A 19,168-nucleotide genomic window follows, 5' to 3' on the forward strand; every position below is an offset into this window, starting at 1 on the left:
ATCCCCACTTTCAGTTCCTCATCATCTCGCTGACAGCCACCTCCACCACTCAACAAAACCTTGCATTCATCCTTCCAGCCCACATGTGATCCAATTCTTCTGGGCCACTAGGCAAGAGCTTGGGATACAGAAGGCTGTCACACTGGCCCCTTGACCTTGTGATAAAGTAGAGGGTCCACTGAGCTGATTAACACTCAAGCCATCTGTGGATGGCAAAACTGAAAGAGTTTTGTAACATGGAGGGTTGCAGGTATCCACCTCTAGACACTGCTGTGGAGCCAGAGCACTTGCCTCGGCCTCTGCACTGCCCTTCTGCATGCTCCCCCTTCCTTCAGGGGTTTCAGCTGTGGGGCGACCAAACAGAACATGCCCTTCTGCATGCTCCCCCTTCCTTCAGGGGTTTCAGCTGTGGGGCGACCAAACAGGTGAGCCACACCCCTGTCATATGTCAGGGAACTCTCTCGTTTCATTATCATCCAAAGCCTGCTAGTACTTAGTGACTCAGGAAACTCTCAGCTGATTTCCGCAAAGTGGGGATAACAATACAGAGGTTGTACATTCTGGTGAAAGTTACATTAAGAAAAACCCACATAGTATATGATAGTCTTGCTTTTCTATGAATTTGAGTGTAATCAAATTATAATTAGGTCAAGTATATGTCATACTCATCATGGAACATCCTTGGATTATGCTTATTTTACAGAGAAAGTTGTTAATATTTCCCATTATGCCTGAAAAGTTTTGGGAGCTAAGCCAGGCACAGTGGCTCATACCTATAATCCCAGCACTTTCGGAAGCCAAGGCAGGAGGATCACTTGAGGCCAGGAGTTTGTGACCAGCCTGGGCCACATACTGAGACCCCACCAGTACAAAAACTTTAAAAAATTAGCCAGGCATGATGGTGTGCACTTGTAGTCCCATTGACTTGGGAGGCTGGGGAAGGTGGATCACTTGAGCCCAGGAGGTCAAGGCTGCAGTGAGCCATGACTGTACCACTGCACTCCATCCTGAGCAGTAGAGCAAGAACCTACCTCTAAAAATAAGTAGAGTACATAAAGCCAGAGTTTAAATGTCTTATTTTCAAGCAGTTTGAATTCCTGAACCACTGGGACAATAAAGGAGAGAGTTTAGTGGGGAGGCGAAGCATGTAGAACCTGGTGTCAGCCTCCCTAGTCTGGTACACAAACACTGACATTTTGTTTTATGCATAAAAATTGTGATTTGGCCCTTAAGCCATCTTTTATGTTTTTAAATGATGATCAGACAAAAGTGAATTGGAAAGAAATAGCACGCTCAGGAACCCAGAAGTGCTGCCTGATGCTGTGAAACTTAGGTTGGAGGAAGAATCCTTTCAGTAGCCCCAGAGATGGGCAGGCCACAGAAGGACACGGCGAATTCCCTCACTGCCTCGGCAGAGTCCACAGAACAGCTGAGCCATCTTTATCCTGTTTTGAGAAGGTTTTATTGAAATATTTACCCAAGAAGCTTGCACGGCGGGGCCTGTGGTACCAAGGTTACTGTTCACATTTGTACCGATAGATCATCTCTGGCTAAAATAATTATTTATGGATATGTTCTTAATTTTTAAAATAAATTTGGTGAAATAATCCACAATCCACTTAAACTATATAATTTTATCGGGGATACAAAATATTGCATAATTCTCTCTCTGCTCTATCTGCATGGGAGAAGCTTCCAGACTGTCCCATCCCTCACAAGATAGTGAACCCCTCAGGCAGGAAGCAGGTGCCCGGTGAGGCAGTTCCAAAGGGAGCTGTTGGGGACACATCTGAAGGGTCGACAGCAGGAATGGCCTAAACAGTAGGTGGTAAGGAGTGTTTTTCCCATCTTTTTTCTTCAGGAACTGTCAAAAGGGAGCATTCTCCTAACAAAAGGTGGCCTCCTATTTCTGCCTGCCTTTTAAGTTTAATACTTGAATAATTACAATGATCCTTGATTCTAAAATGTGTTCTTGTGCACGATCTGGTATTATTTTGTTTTTAAATAATGTATCTGTGCCTGTTTTCTTTTATTCCCATTAGTGGATCTAAATTGAACTCTCTGCACAAGACTCACTGTGCTGGGAGACTCTGAGTACCTATCAAGAAGTTCTGACACAAGTACATTGACCTGTCAACAAAGCTGTGCAGATGAAGTAACAATACCTGTAACTTACTATATTATACTGCACTTACCCCAAATTCCCTGTGTTTACTCAATATCAGGCATCTCAACTTTACCTATATCAAGCCTCAAATAATCCTGGGAAGTAGTAATATTGTTTTTCCCACTTAACAGATAAGAAAACTGAATCACAGAGAATATGTTTTATTTATTTATTTACTTATTTATTTATTTAGAGATGGAGTCTCACTCTGTCACCCAGGCTAGAGTGCAGTAGCATGATCTCGGCTTACTGCAACCTTGAAAGTTCCACCTTCTAGGTTCAAGTGATTCTCGTGCCTCAGCTTCCCAAGTAGCTGAGATTACAGGCGTGCATCACCACACTCAGCTAATATTTTGTATTTTTAGTAGAGACTGGGTTTTGCCATGTTGGCCAGGATGGTCTTGAACTCCTGATGTCATGTGATATGCCCATCTCAGCCTCCTAAGTTCTGGGATTACAAGCGTGAGCCACCACGTCTGGTCAAGAATATGTATAATTTGTCTGCTAGTAGCAGTGGAGCATTGAATCCAACCAGCCAGACCAAATAAGAATTATTAGGAAAAACAGAAGACAAAAAGACAGCACTTTTTAAAGAGTCAGCAAGGAAATACAAATATTCTTATTTATCTTTAAAAAATATTTATCTTTTAAAAATATTTTTATCTTTTAAAAATTAAATATTTTAAAGACATCATTGTATAGTGAGATCTTCTTTAAATAATCAGACTAGTACAAAGAAAGTTTGATAAAATTCTAAGTGCTATATAAATTCTGGAGTCTATTGGCTATAAAAACACTCCAGTAATTTTCAAGGTGTTTTAGTTGCTAGCACTCTCATTATAAGGGATAAGGGACAGACCAAAATCAGTCAGGTAATTTTAGGCTTTGCACAGCTACAATATCTTGCATTTATACGGCATTTTACAACTTCCAATTGACATTCACATATATTATGGTCCAATGACTGCCAGGAAGGACAGTTATCATCATCCCTATTTTACAGCTGGTAAATAAATCATCATGGGAGCAAACAAAAAGAGTGTGTGCATGTCTCTGTGTGTGTATGACACTGAATAGTTATACATAAACAAGCCTGGTCTTAAAACTTACAAAGGAGAGCAGCTAAAAGCTACATATCCAAAGCAATGTACTAACTACCAGAGATCTGACACTGTCTAGGTAGAGTCGAACACGCCTTGCTTATCTTGGGTTCCATATTTGCTGCTAACATATCCTGCATTTCAAAATGTTCCTTTTTAATTATTTTCTGTAGGCTTTCATAAAGCAGATTATTTTTATTTTATGTCATTAAGAATATTAGTGCCTACATATTTTAAACACTGAAGTATACAGATAGCCAAACTTTCAGAAAACTATTTTGGGAAAGAATTAACAAAAAAGTAAATCATTTTTCTTGAATCATATATTTTCCACAAGTAAAATCTATAATTTTCAGTGTGTACATTTTCACATGGAAGTGTATTTTTCTTTTCTGCAAAAAAAATAAAAATAAAAAAGTCAACAGGCTATTGTATTGTGTCACAAAATTGCAAAATCGACATCAATTTCATGTTATTGACACAATTATGGCCCGTTACATTGATTAAGTAGGAAAGGAAAAATAATATTTCCTTTAAACCTATGAAGAGTCATTAAGAAAAGAAATGTGGGAAAAATCAAGAAATGCTTGCAGAATGTAACAAATAATAGAAAATTGCTAATTTGTGAAAGTATTAAAATTAGCAATAGGAATTCTGAGTCCTGAGAATATACAGTAGACAGGAATTCTCTGACATGCCCCTCCCCACTTTTAAACCGAAGTCCCCTGTTAATTAAATAAGGCAGATGATACCGGTACAATTTCTCTCACAGGATTCTTGAAATATGCTTTTCCTTGGCTTCAATACGAGCATAAAGGAGCGAGGAAAGAGCTATCATATATATACATAGTATCTATTTCACAGTCATAGTTGTCTATATGTTGCTTTCGATTCTTTCATTGACCTTTTGGGGCAACTATTAGACTATCTTAAAAAAATTAAATATTGAAGGTTCTGATTAAATGACTTGCAAAAAATCAGAGTTAGTAGAAAGCTGAGTAGAACTTTGAACTCAGGTCTCTCAGTTTTGAACACTCACATTTGCCTCTTGTATGTCTTACCCCAACTCACACAGGGAAGGTATTTTAAATAAAAAAATTTGTGTCAATTCTTGGATACAAAAGCAAACCCAAGTCATAATGACCTCCTTAAAAAACGCCATTTCCTGCTTCAGATAGAGCCACTAATCACAGAAGAAAACATTAAAATACGGTAATCTTTGGCTAATAACTAAATTCCAATCACGAAAGAAAACATTAAAATAAAGTAATATTTGGCTAATAACAAAATGATGTGTTGGTTGAATGTGCTTTTTTGTTTTTTTGCATGATACTTAAATATCCATATCCAAAGCAATGTACTAACTGCCAACTAATTTTAATACAAAAAGGTCGAATTAGAAGAGGTAAACCACTGCTTAAGTGTCATAGAATTACAAAATTACATTCATTGTGTTGTTGGTTTGCTTGCTTTCCGACTTTCTAAGACTATCATGACAAGCTATGTCCACAGAGAAGAAGAATAATTATAACTTTCTTCATTTCCTCTTGTCAAAAGCAATCGGTAGACCACCTGTTATCAATATGGCTATTGCAAATTACCTAAATTATGTCTGGGCTATGGCAAACATTCTCATGAACATTTCTTTGATGAACTTGCAAATTCTTCTAAGGTTCTTCACCTTGTTATTAACACCATTCTGCAGGGAATCTGCCGCGACTCTGGAGGCTGGCATGGATTTATAGGTATTCTAACCTTCATTCCCTCCTGTCGATGGAATTCAGGGATGTGTGCCAAAACTCCATTTTCATTCTGACTTGCTTCAACCACAGGGAATCATTAGCTGCTGCTCTCAGAGCACTCACTGGAGAACCATTTGATATAGAGGACCCTCACTGAATGGAAGAGCTAATGGACCTCCAAAGTGACAGAGCAAAGCACTAACTGGGATGGTCCTGTTATATCGCAGAAATGTCATTACACAATGACCAATCAATTATCTTAAAAATGGAAGCTTTTATTTCAAAACCTACTCAGAGACAGCCAGTCATAATAGGGAGAAAAAACTACTCTTAGGGTTCCCTTTGCCCTTCCCAATGGCTGCCCCCACTCCCCAACTCCTATCAGCATGTCAGATTGTTACACAAGCCATCAGTCCTGTTACCAAAGTATCACCCTGGGCAATGGTTGCTATTGGGCTGCCTTATTCTTTTTCCAGCAATTCCATATTTCAAGTGCTTCAAGTATCTTCAAGCGAATTGCTTGGTTGATTTCCAAAATGGTCAATACAGGTCAAATTCAGCTTAAATGCTATCCTTTCCAAAGTTTTGAAAATTCATTTTTGCAGGAAGGCTGGTGAAACATTTAATGAGCTTCAATTCAGAAGAGACACATCCTTTTTACTTGAATTTGGCCTTAAAACACATTTGGTCCATTCAAATGTGTAGCAATCTTTTCAGTCACAATGGCTACCTCTTTTCACTCTAGTGCAATATATTATACATGGCACCATTGCCAACATTTTTAAAATTTCTAGAAATGGCATAAAAATGAAAAGATCACAGAATATTCTGATTTTATTCAGAATATTTTGATTCTAAGTGTTTCTGGTGACTTATTTTCTTTCTTCATCCAGCTTCATTTCTATAGGGTGTATCTACCTTTTATTAAATCCAATGTTTTGAATGTTTTCAAAACATGATTTCAATATGAAAAAGAATTATTATAAAAAGTATCAATGAATTACTAATAAAAGAAGGAGCAGACACATTCAAATAGACTTAGTAGTGCTTAATCTGGAAGCACTTAATTGAAAGTTCTCTTATAAGCTTAATAATAGTGAATTATAATGACCTTGATTTTGCAGAGACAGGGACACTATCTATATTTCTTAATGGAAAGACTAGAGGCAGGAGTCAACTGTCTTAACCAGGTGTTACATAAATGAAATATATGTGTAATATAGAGATGTTAGAAAATTTGCCAAGTTGAAAGAAGCAAATAGTTGTAAACTATCAACCTTTTTAGTTTTTTTTTTCAGAATTAGGATTCTACTATATGTTCAAGTTTGCAATTTCATATTACATTTTCATACCTAACCTGACATAGTGACCATTGGATATCCTCAAAACACTGTGAAAATTCATTCAATGTACAAATATATTCTAATTTATATAGACATTTAAATTCATAATTTCATACTTGTTAAAAATTTTTGCTATTACAGATAAAAATGTGGTGAGCATCCCTACGAATAAATACTCACAAGTATGTCTATGGGCCAGGTGTGGTGGCTGATGCCTGTAATCCTAGCACTTTGGGAGGCTGAGGTGGGTGGATCACGAGGTCAGGAGATCGAGATCATCCTGGCTAACACGGTGAAACCCCGTCTCTACTAAAAAACTACAAAAAATCAGCCAGGTGTGGTGGCGGGTGCCTGTAGTCCCAGCTACCAGGGAGGCTGAGGCAGGAGAATGGCGTGAACCTGGGAAGCGGAGTTTGCAGTGAGCCTAGATCACGCCACTGCACTCCAGCCTGGGTGACAGAGCGAGACTCCATCTCAAAAAAAAAAAACCAACCAAACAAACAAAAAACACTATAAGGCTTTTAAAACATACTAAAATATTACCTACAAAAAAACACTTAACAAAGTACACTCCCTCAAGTAGTATTTGTGGACACGTGTTTTCACAGCCCCCTTACCGAACTGGGTATAGTAGTCACTTTTAAAAATCTTTAAATAAAGGATAGGAAAAAAATACCTAATTTGCATTTCTCTGTGAGGCTGAGTATATTTGTTTGCTGGTTATCTGTATTTCTCTTTAGATAGATTATGTTCCTCCCCTTTGTCTATTTCCCTATTGAGATTTTATTTTAATGTTACCCTTTGATCTACATGACTTCTTCAGGGTTTTAATTCTTTGCCATATTTGTTATTCGGTTTCCTCATAGTTTGTCTTTTAATTTTGTTTCTGATTTATGATATTCAGATAAAAAAATGCTGTGTCAGAGTTGTTAATTTTTGCCTTCCATTGCTTTTATTTGCTCACAAGGTCCTTACAATTGCTGGCATAAATAAATATGTAATTTTATTTATTATTTTCCTTAGGCTTTATTTGTTTATTACATTAACTTTTGAAATCATTAGTATACTTTTGGTATAGAAAGAGGGGTCAGCATACACTTCTGATTCTATGTATCTGATAGTCAATCATTTATTGAACAATCGGTCTCTCATTTTCCTCTGGTTTATGAATCAATCCTTGTTCTATACTAAGCCCCACAATATACCACAATCTGTTTTCACTAATTAGCCTGTGGATGATCTGTGGCTTTATATTTTCAGGCTGGGCATAGTAACTCACACCTGTAATCCCAACATTTTAGGAAGCCGAGGCAGGAGGATCACTTGAGGCCAGGAGTTGGAGATCAGCCTGGGCAACTTAGTGAGGCCCCATTTTACAAAACAAAAAACAAAAAACAAAAAAACAGAAATTATCTGGGCATGGTGGTGAGCACCTGTAGTCCCAGCTACTCAGAAGGCTGTGTAGGGAGAATGGCCTGAGCTCAGGAGATTGAGGCTGCAGTGAGCCAAGATCACACCACCGTGCTCCAACATGAGTGACAAAGCAAGGCTCCCTCTCAGAAAAATAAAATATATATATGCACACACACACACACACACACACATATATATATAAATATACACATTATATTTTGAATTTAGGAAAATCTATTTTCTCTATTTCTTGTTCTTTAAAAATCCTTCTGTCAAGTTTTTTTAAAAATTAAATTGCTTTATAATTTCTAAGTACTGGTACCACAAGTGTTTCTTAAAGAATTGGAATAAGAAAATTATGAAGAAACATACAGGTCCCCCACTTTCAATTCCTCCCTTTTCTGGGATTATTATTGTCTTTTTTTTTTTTTGCATGTACTTTCAGGATTTCTATCACGAATAGTTTGGTAACTGTGTTCTTATCATTCCTTGAAAAGAAGACAGAAATGTGTCAGAGCATGGTCTATTTTCACAACACAGAAAAATATTTGATGCAGTTTATTATGGGATTACAATGTTTTTATCTAGGAAATATAATTTTAATTTCTTTCAGATTTAGATGTCTAATCTTTTGGGACACACAAAAATAAACTATTGAATAAGCCAGGGTCATGCACAAGCCTTTATATTGCTTCTCAGATCTATTAAATGGCATCTTATTTAACTTGAAACAAATTCCAGTAACTACTATGTCATAAACATACTCCTGGTAGCATGTCAGTCACTGAAGTATTTTGCTTTTTAAAATTTCCTAACGATGAAGTATTTTTCTTACTCCAAATACATTACAAAGCGCTGTGCCATTTAATTTTTAAATTCATTTCTGTATGTATTTATTCAACAGTATCTTAGTGATAGGAGGTGCTCAGTAAACATTTGTTGAATAGGAGAATGACTGAAACATACTACTTAAATAGAGTGCTATACAAAATGGCACTTTATTAATAACTACACTGGAATTTTTAGAAGTGGCTGATGCAGGAACAAATGTGAGCCTTTTATTCACAGCAAAGCTTGAGAGATGAATAGCAGGTACATGTGATGTGTGCTTTATTCATACACACTAGTAGGAGATTTATAGGCATCTATTAACCTACTCGAGTTCCAATTTTGTCTTAGGCTAGTCTTTTGTCATGATTAGCTATGTTGTGAGTCTATGTTAAATAAGAGGCTGTCTATACTGAAATATGTAAGAAATATGAAGACAGAAGGCCAAAATTATTAAATATGTACATCATTTCACTTAAACTATAGGTATATATCTGCTTATGTGTGTTACAAAAATTAGAGATGTACATGCACCTCACAAAAGCAAAGGATTTTTCTTTTACGGACATGAGACTCATTGTTACGGACTGAATTTATCTACAAAACAATAAAATCCCTACATGAAGTAAACTCCAGTTCCTCAGAATGTGATCATATTTGGAGAAAGGTCTTTACAGAAGTAATGAAGTTAAAATAAGGTCATGAGGATGTGCTCTAATCTAATATGGCCGATGTCCTTGGAGGAAATTTGGAACACACACACCTACAGAGGAAACATGATGAGAAGATACGTCTCCTTGACCATCTACAGGCCAAGGAGAGAGGCCTCAAAAGGAATCAACTCTGAACACAAACACCTATAGAGGAAACATAATAAGGTACATCTCCTTGACCATCTATAAGCCAAGGAGGGAGGCCTCAAAAGGAATCAACTCTGCTGACACCTTGATCTTGGACTTCTGACTTCCAGGACTGTGAGAAAGTAAATTTCCACAGTGAAGCCACCCAGTCTGTAGCACTTTGTTACAGCAGTCCTAGCAAATTAATACACTCATGAAGTAATGAAGAATACAGCATGGCCATATGTGGAAAAAGAAGAATTACTTTTTTCTCCTGATAGTCTCAGTTTTGGAAAAGATGAATTATCTCAGCCTGCATACTGTGGTGGGACCTGATCTGATGCCTCCTCTTGGTAAAACACCATCAAAGAAAGCCACTACTTTAGCTAATGCTTCTGATTCATCCCTTCTTCAATTGATTATGAATTCAAACATAATTGATTGCATTGGCCACTTCCAAATGATAATCCCATTAGATTGGCCACTGTAACATGGTTGAGGATCTAAAAGAGCTTGCATGCACATCATGCTTTGAAGGAGTAGCTCATTCCTGGATGTTCTCTTAAGGTCTTAATGTCACTTGTGTGCTGTGTATCCATACATGCACAGTCACAATAAATATGAGAGAGGAGGAGTGTGGAGAGAAACAATCCCCACTCCCCTTCTTCCCCAACCCAGGTTTGCAGGGCATAGGAATAGGGTGCAAATTTTGCAACTAGGGTAAATGCAGCAGCACTGCCAAAGTCATATATGAACACCACATGTCAGGGGTGAGAAAGGTCACAGTTCTATTTGTCCTGACACAGGACATATGGTAACTTTTACAGAGCCCTCCTACTATATCATGTATCTAACCTGTGCCATTGCTCAGTGTGGCAATACATCTTCCCTGCGGACTAAACCTGGCTCTTGGATCCAGGCAGCTTCTGCTGGCATGGCATGTTCTAAGTTCGTAACTATACAATACATTTCTCTACACCATCTTAGTGAAAAAACATGGGAATAGAGTTTTATAATAGTAATAGAAAAAAGTCATAATTTTCCATGCCTCACTATTCAGAATAATTAATTTAATAACTGTGTCATACGAGAAGGGTAAATAAAGAGAAGAAAAGGGGTGTGGATATATATGATCACCGATGCATATACAATTGCAAAGAAAAACAAATTACCAGGGTAATACTGGAAATGAAAGCTCGGTAAGAAATATTTTTCAGATGTTAATTTGATTCTTCTATTGAGTCTTAAAGCTGCAGTGTCTATAAGTGCACTCTTTATCCCCCCTTGTTTTTATTTTTAGCAGTGACATAACCTTATGTCTCTAAAAACCAATTAAACACCTTCCTGATCTCTACTGGGAGTTTTCCCCAAGTAGTTCTCTACCTATACTATAACAGGACTACTATTTCATTTACAACTTCTTGCTGGAGAGTGTTTCATCAGAAGTGTTAAGAAAAAGTACTGAAATTAATAAAGGAGGGCAGAAACAAAATAAAATGCAGTTCTCTCTGGACACAAAGTCTCTGAGGTTGGTTCACAATAAACACTGAGATTCTAGATCTTAGATGAGCAGTTTGCTTCTCCTGCCACAGTCTGTAGGTTCTCAAGAACAGATTATTTCTGAGTACTAGGATACATGCCTAAGCTCCACATCATAAACATACGCCTTTAAAGTGTGTAAATAATTATTTCCATTAACTTTGCAGATCTAAAAGTAAATCTTTGTTTGCTTGGTCAGGTAAAACTCAAACCGTAACTACTTTGTTTCCATTTTCTCTTCTTCCACTGTTAAAGAGACAGCAGTCTTGCCCTTTCCAAATTAAGACTCGCGATTCTGCTGTTCAAATGGTGGGACTGTGTGTATCCCGGACATGACACATTCCAGATGCTGCCAGCGCCCTCCACCCCCAGGCCTTGCTGCGGGCCTGCCCTTTCCACCAGTGGCCTCAGTGGCTTACCGACAGTGTTTATGGGATCCGGTCAGGGTTTCGATCACAAAGCACTCGCCATCATTGAGACAGTATGCAAGGTCCTTGTCTCGGCAGGGTTTGAAGTGCTCGGATCGCTCTGTGGAATATGTCGTTGTATCTGCCAGGAAAAGCACAGGGGGAAATGCTGTCAGCAGTACATTCTGACACCAACAACACCTGTCACTGGCCCTGGATCTCTGTATGGAGGCCTTCTCATGGGCTCTGACCTCTGGGACTCAAGACAGACAGCTCCAACCCTCCGTGGTACTGACCAAATGCAGCTGGCTGTAACCACTGTATTCAATTGTCTTATTTCTCCGCTAAATTTTATCTATTGGAGTCACTCTGGAGAAGCCCCATTTGAGGACAAGTAAACACTAAAAGCTAAATGATCCTAAGTCAAACACCCCAAATCCACCCTCATTAATTTCAGTTTTAACAAGCATGTTGTATGAAGGATTGAAACAACATTCCCTTTCCTTTATTCCTGCCAAATATAATTAAACATCTGATCAATGTATATTGTGACTGTTCTGTGGAATCTAATGTCAGTTTGTGGGATTTTTTTTCAGTTACAGCTATAATTGGCTAATAGCTAAGCCAATTATTCTTTCATTTTCTCCTTTTATTATGTAATTAAAATGCAAATGTTCTAAATTCTGAAACAGATTCTCAAATATGAAGAATGTTTCTGGTAAATATTTAACAGGACCAATTATTGTCATTTTTTAGCATATATTAAACATGCATTTTTAAAATCATAATTACTTACATTTTCAAATTAAGTTATACATCAATATCTGCATCCCAAATACGAGACTCACCATAAATAAGTGCTGTCTACAAGATACAGACTCTATTAACACATGTAGACATTATTCTAATTACAGAGTTTTAAGCAACTATTAGCTCCAATTCCACCGTAACATTCAACAAAAAATATACTTAAAAAGTCAAAGAAGAAAAAATTATTCAGTGCTTAAACTTTTAATTTCCTTTACAGAGATTCAGATTAATAATAATATTCAAGCATGGGATATTATAGCAGCTTGTTAACCGCTCTTGTTTTAATGTGTCTCCCAAATTCCATGTGTTGGAAAATTAATCTTCAAATCCATATGTTGATGATACTTGAAGATGGGGCCTTTGGGAGGTAATTAGGAATGGATAAAGTCATCAGGGTGAGGCCCCCATGATGGAACTGTTGGCTGTTCAAGAAGAGAAAGAAGGACTGAGTTGACATGCTCTTGCTCCCTATCCATGTGATGCCCTGCACTGCCTCAGGGCTTGCAGAGAGTCCTCGCCAGCAAGAATGCCCTCGGCAGATGCAGCCCCTTGACCTTGGACTTCCCAGCCTCCAAAACTGCAAGAAATAAAAGTATTTTCTTTATAAATTACCTAGCTTCGGGTATTCAGTTAAAGCAATAGAAAATGGACTAAGACAGTAAACGAAGGTCACAATGAGCTTCTTCCCTGATTATCGTCACAACTGACGGTGAGTGATCAGTTTAAACGGAAACTCACCCCTGTCTCTCCCACATCTAAAAATCCTCATGGGCTCTCCTGTGGGAATAACTTTAAAATCCACAGTAGGGCAAACCAGGGCATGGGCCATCTATATGTTTATCTGTCTGGTCTCTTCTTGCACTCTAAAACTTTATGCAACTTAATTTTCAACTATCATTCTATTTCCCCAAAATACCAAGAACTGTCACACTGCTCCTTCTTCCCAGACCTTCATTCTTTGTTGAAGACACCCAGAAATCCTCAGAACTTAGATGATCTCATCTTATGCCTCCCAGTGCCTTTTATCACTTTCATCACTGCATTCAACACTGCAAGTAATCCTTTCTTTGTTTTATCTGTTCCTTTTTTCTGTAAGGTCCTTGAGGGCCAGCATGGAGGCTTAATGAGAATTGGTGCTCATAAAAATATCTCCAAAATATCTGATCTCTCTAACATCAACAATTAAATGCTATAAATGAAAGCTATAATTAAAAACCTCATTACAATTTTACAAAAGTTAACGCATTTTGTACAGCAAAAAGTGAAATATAATTTAACATTTATGTTATCATTTTAGTATACTTTTTATAATATTGATAAAGATTGCAAAAGCAAGGCCTTCAGATTCACACAGACCCTCACACATATGTTACTCGTATTCCACGAGCACTGAAATAAACCACTATTGGTGTTGCAGTGGGAACTTATGTTTTCCATTTCAAAATATCTGCTTGTTAATACTTTGGCACAAAATAAAGGCTCTGCAAAACACACACATTTTCCATCTTGCAGGAGATTCTCTACAGAAAAGATCTGTTATTCAAGACAGTATGTGATAAACAGTCACACAGAATCAATCTCTCTATGGGAAATATTTAAAATTCAAGAGCTCTGAGCAAAAAATTCAATATGAAACGGTGCACAGTTGACTGCTACTCTGGCTGCTGAAGTATATTAACTCATGATCAGTTAGTTAACTTTTCCTTTAATTTCTTATTATCCATTTATTGATATTCACTGATCATGCTTCTAAGAACAGCTTTTCATTAACATAATCTACAGCATACAAAGTGAGATCCTTATTTTATAATCAGTGGTTTTAACAAGCTACAGACTTCAAGTGCAATACAATGGCAAAGCAATTACAATCAATTAATTTCCATCTGACAACTGTTGTCTCTAGTGGTTACCGCCCCATTCTACCAACTGATTTCTCCATCATGTTATCATCTATCAGCACATTACAGAGGATCAGAGACCCAAGTAAATGGCTCTGCAAAAGTCTGGGGTGGGAAAGCTCAGATATCAGGCTTAACATGTACTGAGGCTTTCCATTTCCATAGCTTAAAGAATCTCCAAATTAATTTAAAATGCACATGCTTAACCCTCACAATGACTTTACTGAATTCAATGAAAACATCATTATTATAACTTTTTAATGACAATATAACAAACAATAATAAAATATTGGGTATGATCATTCTCCAAGTAAATAACTGCAATTATCAATACATTTGAAACCTTACAATATACCTACACATTTTACTGTATATTATCTATATAGTATTACCCACCTGAAATCACAGAGGCATTGGGTAAGGTAAGTGTAATTCATCATGAGGTGAAATTTTATTCTTGAAAGTCATCATGCAAAATATGTGTATGGAAATACAGGCAAATTCTGGACCCTTAATAAAATCACTAGGTTGCTATGCTAACTCTAAGACCACCTACTTAGATTTTTGTTAACTAAATAATAAGCATACTGTGTCTAAGTCACTCTTACTGAGATTTTCTATTACTTACAACCAAACAAAGCCTACTAAAGAGATGCTAATAATTTTGGATGATATCCTCCTACATTTATACATCTGATTAAAGCGCATGTATGTATTCATACATCTATTTGTTTAATTTTCAACATATAAGATATACTATAAAACACATAAAATGGAACATAAATAAGAATGAGCCAAAAATAAAATACAAGGTGCAATTCTTTATTTTCTTTCTGTGCCCTAAGGTGGCACAGTGTGCTCTAATGTATCCAACTGAGTGTTTTATTCTGAAGAAGAAACATGGAACATTTGTGAGAATGAGAACATGGATAAGATCTAATGCCAAACTATAAAAGTTATGATCCTAAACAACCTTGGTGTATCTTAGTAATCAAAAACTCTCATCTGTGAGCAAATTCAACCCTTTTGGAAGCTTGTTTATATTTTTTGAAGCTATGCCACTTTTAAGACAGTCCAACACACTAAGCTGGCTATACTATACGGTACTATTTTGGCATGTACTTAATCAAACTTCTGTTTCTAGGAATGTAATTTGGTAAATAATTTGTTATAGAGCTATTGCCTTCAAAACAATTATATGGATGAAGGTTCCTGTAAGTAAACAGGAGGGGCCTAATGTTCCCGTGAATACCAATTTGTATTTCAAGGCTTTCTTTATGTTCCCTTATTCCAGAGTGGGCCCTGCTATCAGACATCATTCTCTCCACATTCATCAGCTTCTGAAGCTCCCATCTGACTGGACCATGAGCTTGCTTCCAAGGAGTAGAGCAGGTCTTCACATCTTTAATCCATGGGCTTATGGATGGCTTCACACAGAGGCACAGAATAGGTATTTATAGAAGGGAGAAATTTTGGCCTGGTGCGGTGGCTCACACCCATAATCATAGCAATTTGGGAGGCCAAGGTGGGTGGATCACCTGAGATCAGGAGTTGGAGACCAGCCTGGCTAACATGGTGAAACCCTGTCTCTACTAAAAATACAAAAAATTAGCCAGGCACGGTGGCAGGTGCCTGTATTCACAGTTACTTGGAAAGACTCTAGCCTGGGCAACAAGAGCGAAACTCCGTCAAAGAAAAAAAAAAAAAAAAAAAAAGGACAACTCTTTTATATAGTATTTTTCTAATTGTTTGTGTTAAAAAGTGGTATTATAGGCCAGGCACTCTGGCTCACACCTGTATCTCAGAACTATTGGAGCCAAGGTGGGGGGATCACTTGAACCCAGGAGTCTGTGACCAGCCTGGACAACATAGGGAGACCCCATCTATACAAATAATAATAATAAAAAATTAGTTGGGCATGGTGGCGCACGCCTGTGACCCCAGCTACTCAGAAGGCTGAGGTGGGAGGATCACCTGAGCCCAGGAGGTCGAGGTTGCAGTGAGCTGGTATTGTGCCACTGCACGCCAGCCTGTTTGAGACAGGGCTGAGTGAGGCCCTGTCTCAAAACAGAAAAAAAAAAAAAAAAAAAAAAAAAGTGTTATAGTGAACAAAAACTCTATTTTAAAAATTTCTGGGAAGCGAAGTAAGTTAGGATATAAGAAGGGCTCCAAAACAACTTAGGGAAAGAGCATAGAATTTCATTAAAGGAGGGAAAAATCAGCTCAGCAGCATGGAGGACAAACGAGGAGAAAACAAAGCAAAACAATTGGAAAGGATTTTCCAAAAAAAGAGGGACAGGAAGAATAAAGGAGTGTTAGGATTAAGATGAGCAGAGATGGTGCTAAGAAAGGGTTTTCCAAGCACCATGACCAAGGTCTAGGGATCAATTTAAGGAAGTACTGCTGCTGGCATTAGAAATAGTACCCCATCACTTGGGGCCACAGGAACTGTGCGATTATCTGGATCACTCATCTGGCACTTGTTATATGTAGTTTAATGTGTTTTCTTATTTTTTTATACGTTTCGGTCTCTATCCCCAGGGAGGTCAGGGAGAGTGCTTTGCTTTTAAGTTTTCTATTCTTTCCACATCATGTAGCATACATAGTAAGTAATCAGTACAGTAATTAAATGCACAGTGAGAGGTGGTGGTGGTTAATTCATTAAAGGTGAAATGGGAAGAAAATGTTGGGTTGGAAGACAGAAATCGCCGCAGATTTTGCAATGAAAGTAATTTATTAATGAATTGAAACGATGACTGGTTTCCCCCTTAACTACTGAGTTGAACCTGAATATTACTTATGGAGGTTTCTATGTTGCCGGCACAATGCAGCACACTGTGGGAACACATATATTGTTGCAGGAACAAGAGTACTAAATGGGCTATTACAGATAATAATTGCATGAGATAGTCAAAGAAAGGGAGAGATTAATTCAGGCTATAGTTACCTCTGAGGGTTTCTTAAAGTGTTGGCATTGGAGCTGGGCTTGAATATGTGTGATTGAACTGGCACAGGAAAAGGAATCCTGGATGGGAAAAACAAGATCGCCCTCCACCACCCGCCACCAAAAAAAAAATAATAATAATAATAATTGGAAAATATTGAGACTCAGATTAGATCCTAAATAAATTCTTCACACTCCTGGCTTAAAAATGTCAGATTTCCTCTTTGTCCGCTAGAGCTGCGCGGGCGGACGCGCCACTACTTTGTAGCGCGTTTCCGGCGGGCCACAGGCGCAGCAACAGGAATCCAACCTCTGCTGACCTTAAGCTCCAGGAGTTCGTTTCTTATGTCCGCGAAAGTGCAGCGGCCTCAATTCTTAGCGCAGAAAAATAACTACACATGGGCAAAGGAGATCCTAAGAAGCCGAAAGACAAAATGTCATCATATGCATTTTTTGTGTAAACTTGTCGGGAGGAGCACAAGAAGAAGCACCCAGATGCTTCGGTCAACTTCTCAGTTTTCTTTTTTATTATTATTATTATTATTATTATTATTATTATTATTATTATACTTTAGGCTCTATGGTACATGTGTGCAACGTGCAGGTAAATTACATATGTATACATGTGCCATGCTGGTGCGCTGCACCCACCAACTCGTCATCTAGCATTAGGTATATCTCCCAATGCTATCCCTCCCCCCTCCCCCTACCCCACAACAGTCCCCGAAGTGTGATGTTCCCCTTCCTGTGTCCATGTGTTCTCATTGTTCAATTCCCACCTATGAGTGAGAATATGCGGTGTTTGGTTTTTTGTTCTTGCGATAGTTTACTGAGAATGATGATTTCCAATTTCATCCATGTCCCTACAAAGGACATGAACTCATCATTTTAAGTGCTCAGAGAGATAGAAGACCATGTCTGCTAAAGAGAAAGGAAAATTTGAAGATGCGGCAAAGGCGGACAAGGCCCGTTATGAAAGAGAAATGGAAACCTATATCCCTCCCAAAGAGGAGGCAAAAAAGAAGTTCAAGGATCCCAATGTACCCAAGAGGTCTCCTTCGGGATTTTTCCCGTTCTCCTCTGAGTATCACCCAAAAATCAAAGGAGAACATCCTGGCCTGTCCATTGGTGATGTTCGGAAGTAACTGGGAGAGATGTGGAACAACATTGTTGCAGACAACAAGCAGCCTTATGAAAAGAAGGCTGCCAAGCTGAAGGAAAAATACGAAAAGGATACTGCTGCATATCGAGCTAAAGGAAAGCCTGATGCAGCAAAAAAGGGAGTTGTCAAGGCTGAAAAAAGCAAGGAAAAGAAGGAAGAGGAGAAAGATGAGGAAGATGAAGAGGATGCAGAAGAAGATGATGAAGATGATGAGTTGGTTCTAGTGCAGTTTTTTTTTTCTTGTCTATAAAGCATTTAACCCCCCTGTACACAACTTATTCCTCTTAAAGAAAAAAACTGAAATGTAAGGCTGTGTAAGATTTATTTTTAAACAAACAAACAAAAAAGTCACATTTCTCAAGCAGTTTTTTTTTTCTCTCCCATAGAGTTCATGATATGACGATTCTCTAAGAAAAGGTAAGAATCTGGCAATGCAATCTAAAAGCTTTTAGGATTAGCAAACTACCTTTACAAGCCAGGAGCCATTTAAATATGGTTGTTGACTCTGGCAGCCTCTTCTGTAGGAATACTGTAAATGAAACCTGCTGCCATATATTAAAATTTCCTGTAGAATCTGTCATTTATCAGGCACCTAGGAAGAAGCACTGGCATGAGACTGAGTTATAAAATATTTAATGGTAAAGGGAAATTGCAAGAAGAATGCAGTGGTGTTTGAAAGGGAAACAAACCATTTCTCAGCTGGCAAGAGGCAAAGATAGCTTTCTCCCCGCTGCCAAAGATCAGACAATTGTTCACGTTGCTGGCATGGGAGAAATGGGGAGTATAGGGCAAGGATTTTAAAAGTTCAATTGATTCGTGGGGCTGCTGTGAGAACTGACAGTTCTTGATGCATCCTAGAGCCATTAATTTTTGCAGCAAATGTAGAAAGGGCCCTTGTTAAAGTTGCATGACATATCTGCCACGTTGCAGTTTGAAATCCTGCTTTTAAAAACTGTTTCAGCTTATTTAAACCTGA

At 37.9% G+C, this 19,168-nt stretch overlaps 1 protein-coding gene and 1 pseudogene across 15 annotated transcripts in view; one reads left to right on the forward strand and one right to left on the reverse strand.

Annotated features, from left to right (window-relative positions):
• NRG3 (neuregulin 3) overlaps positions 1 to 19,168 on the reverse strand; it is a 1,113,017-nt gene that overhangs the window by 626,749 nt on the left and 467,100 nt on the right. For all 15 annotated transcript variants that reach the window (XM_054522355.2, XM_054522357.2, XM_024254123.3 and 12 more), the window contains one exon: positions 11,391 to 11,520. In XM_054522355.2, coding sequence (XP_054378330.2) covers positions 11,391 to 11,520 — 130 coding nt within the window. The remainder of the gene's footprint in view (positions 1 to 11,390; positions 11,521 to 19,168) is intronic.
• Positions 17,834 to 18,373, forward strand: LOC112135196 (high mobility group protein B1-like; annotated as a pseudogene).

This window comes from Pongo abelii, chromosome 8 (genome assembly GCF_028885655.2).
Source record: "Pongo abelii isolate AG06213 chromosome 8, NHGRI_mPonAbe1-v2.0_pri, whole genome shotgun sequence".
Classification (NCBI taxonomy): domain Eukaryota; kingdom Metazoa; phylum Chordata; class Mammalia; order Primates; family Hominidae; genus Pongo; species Pongo abelii.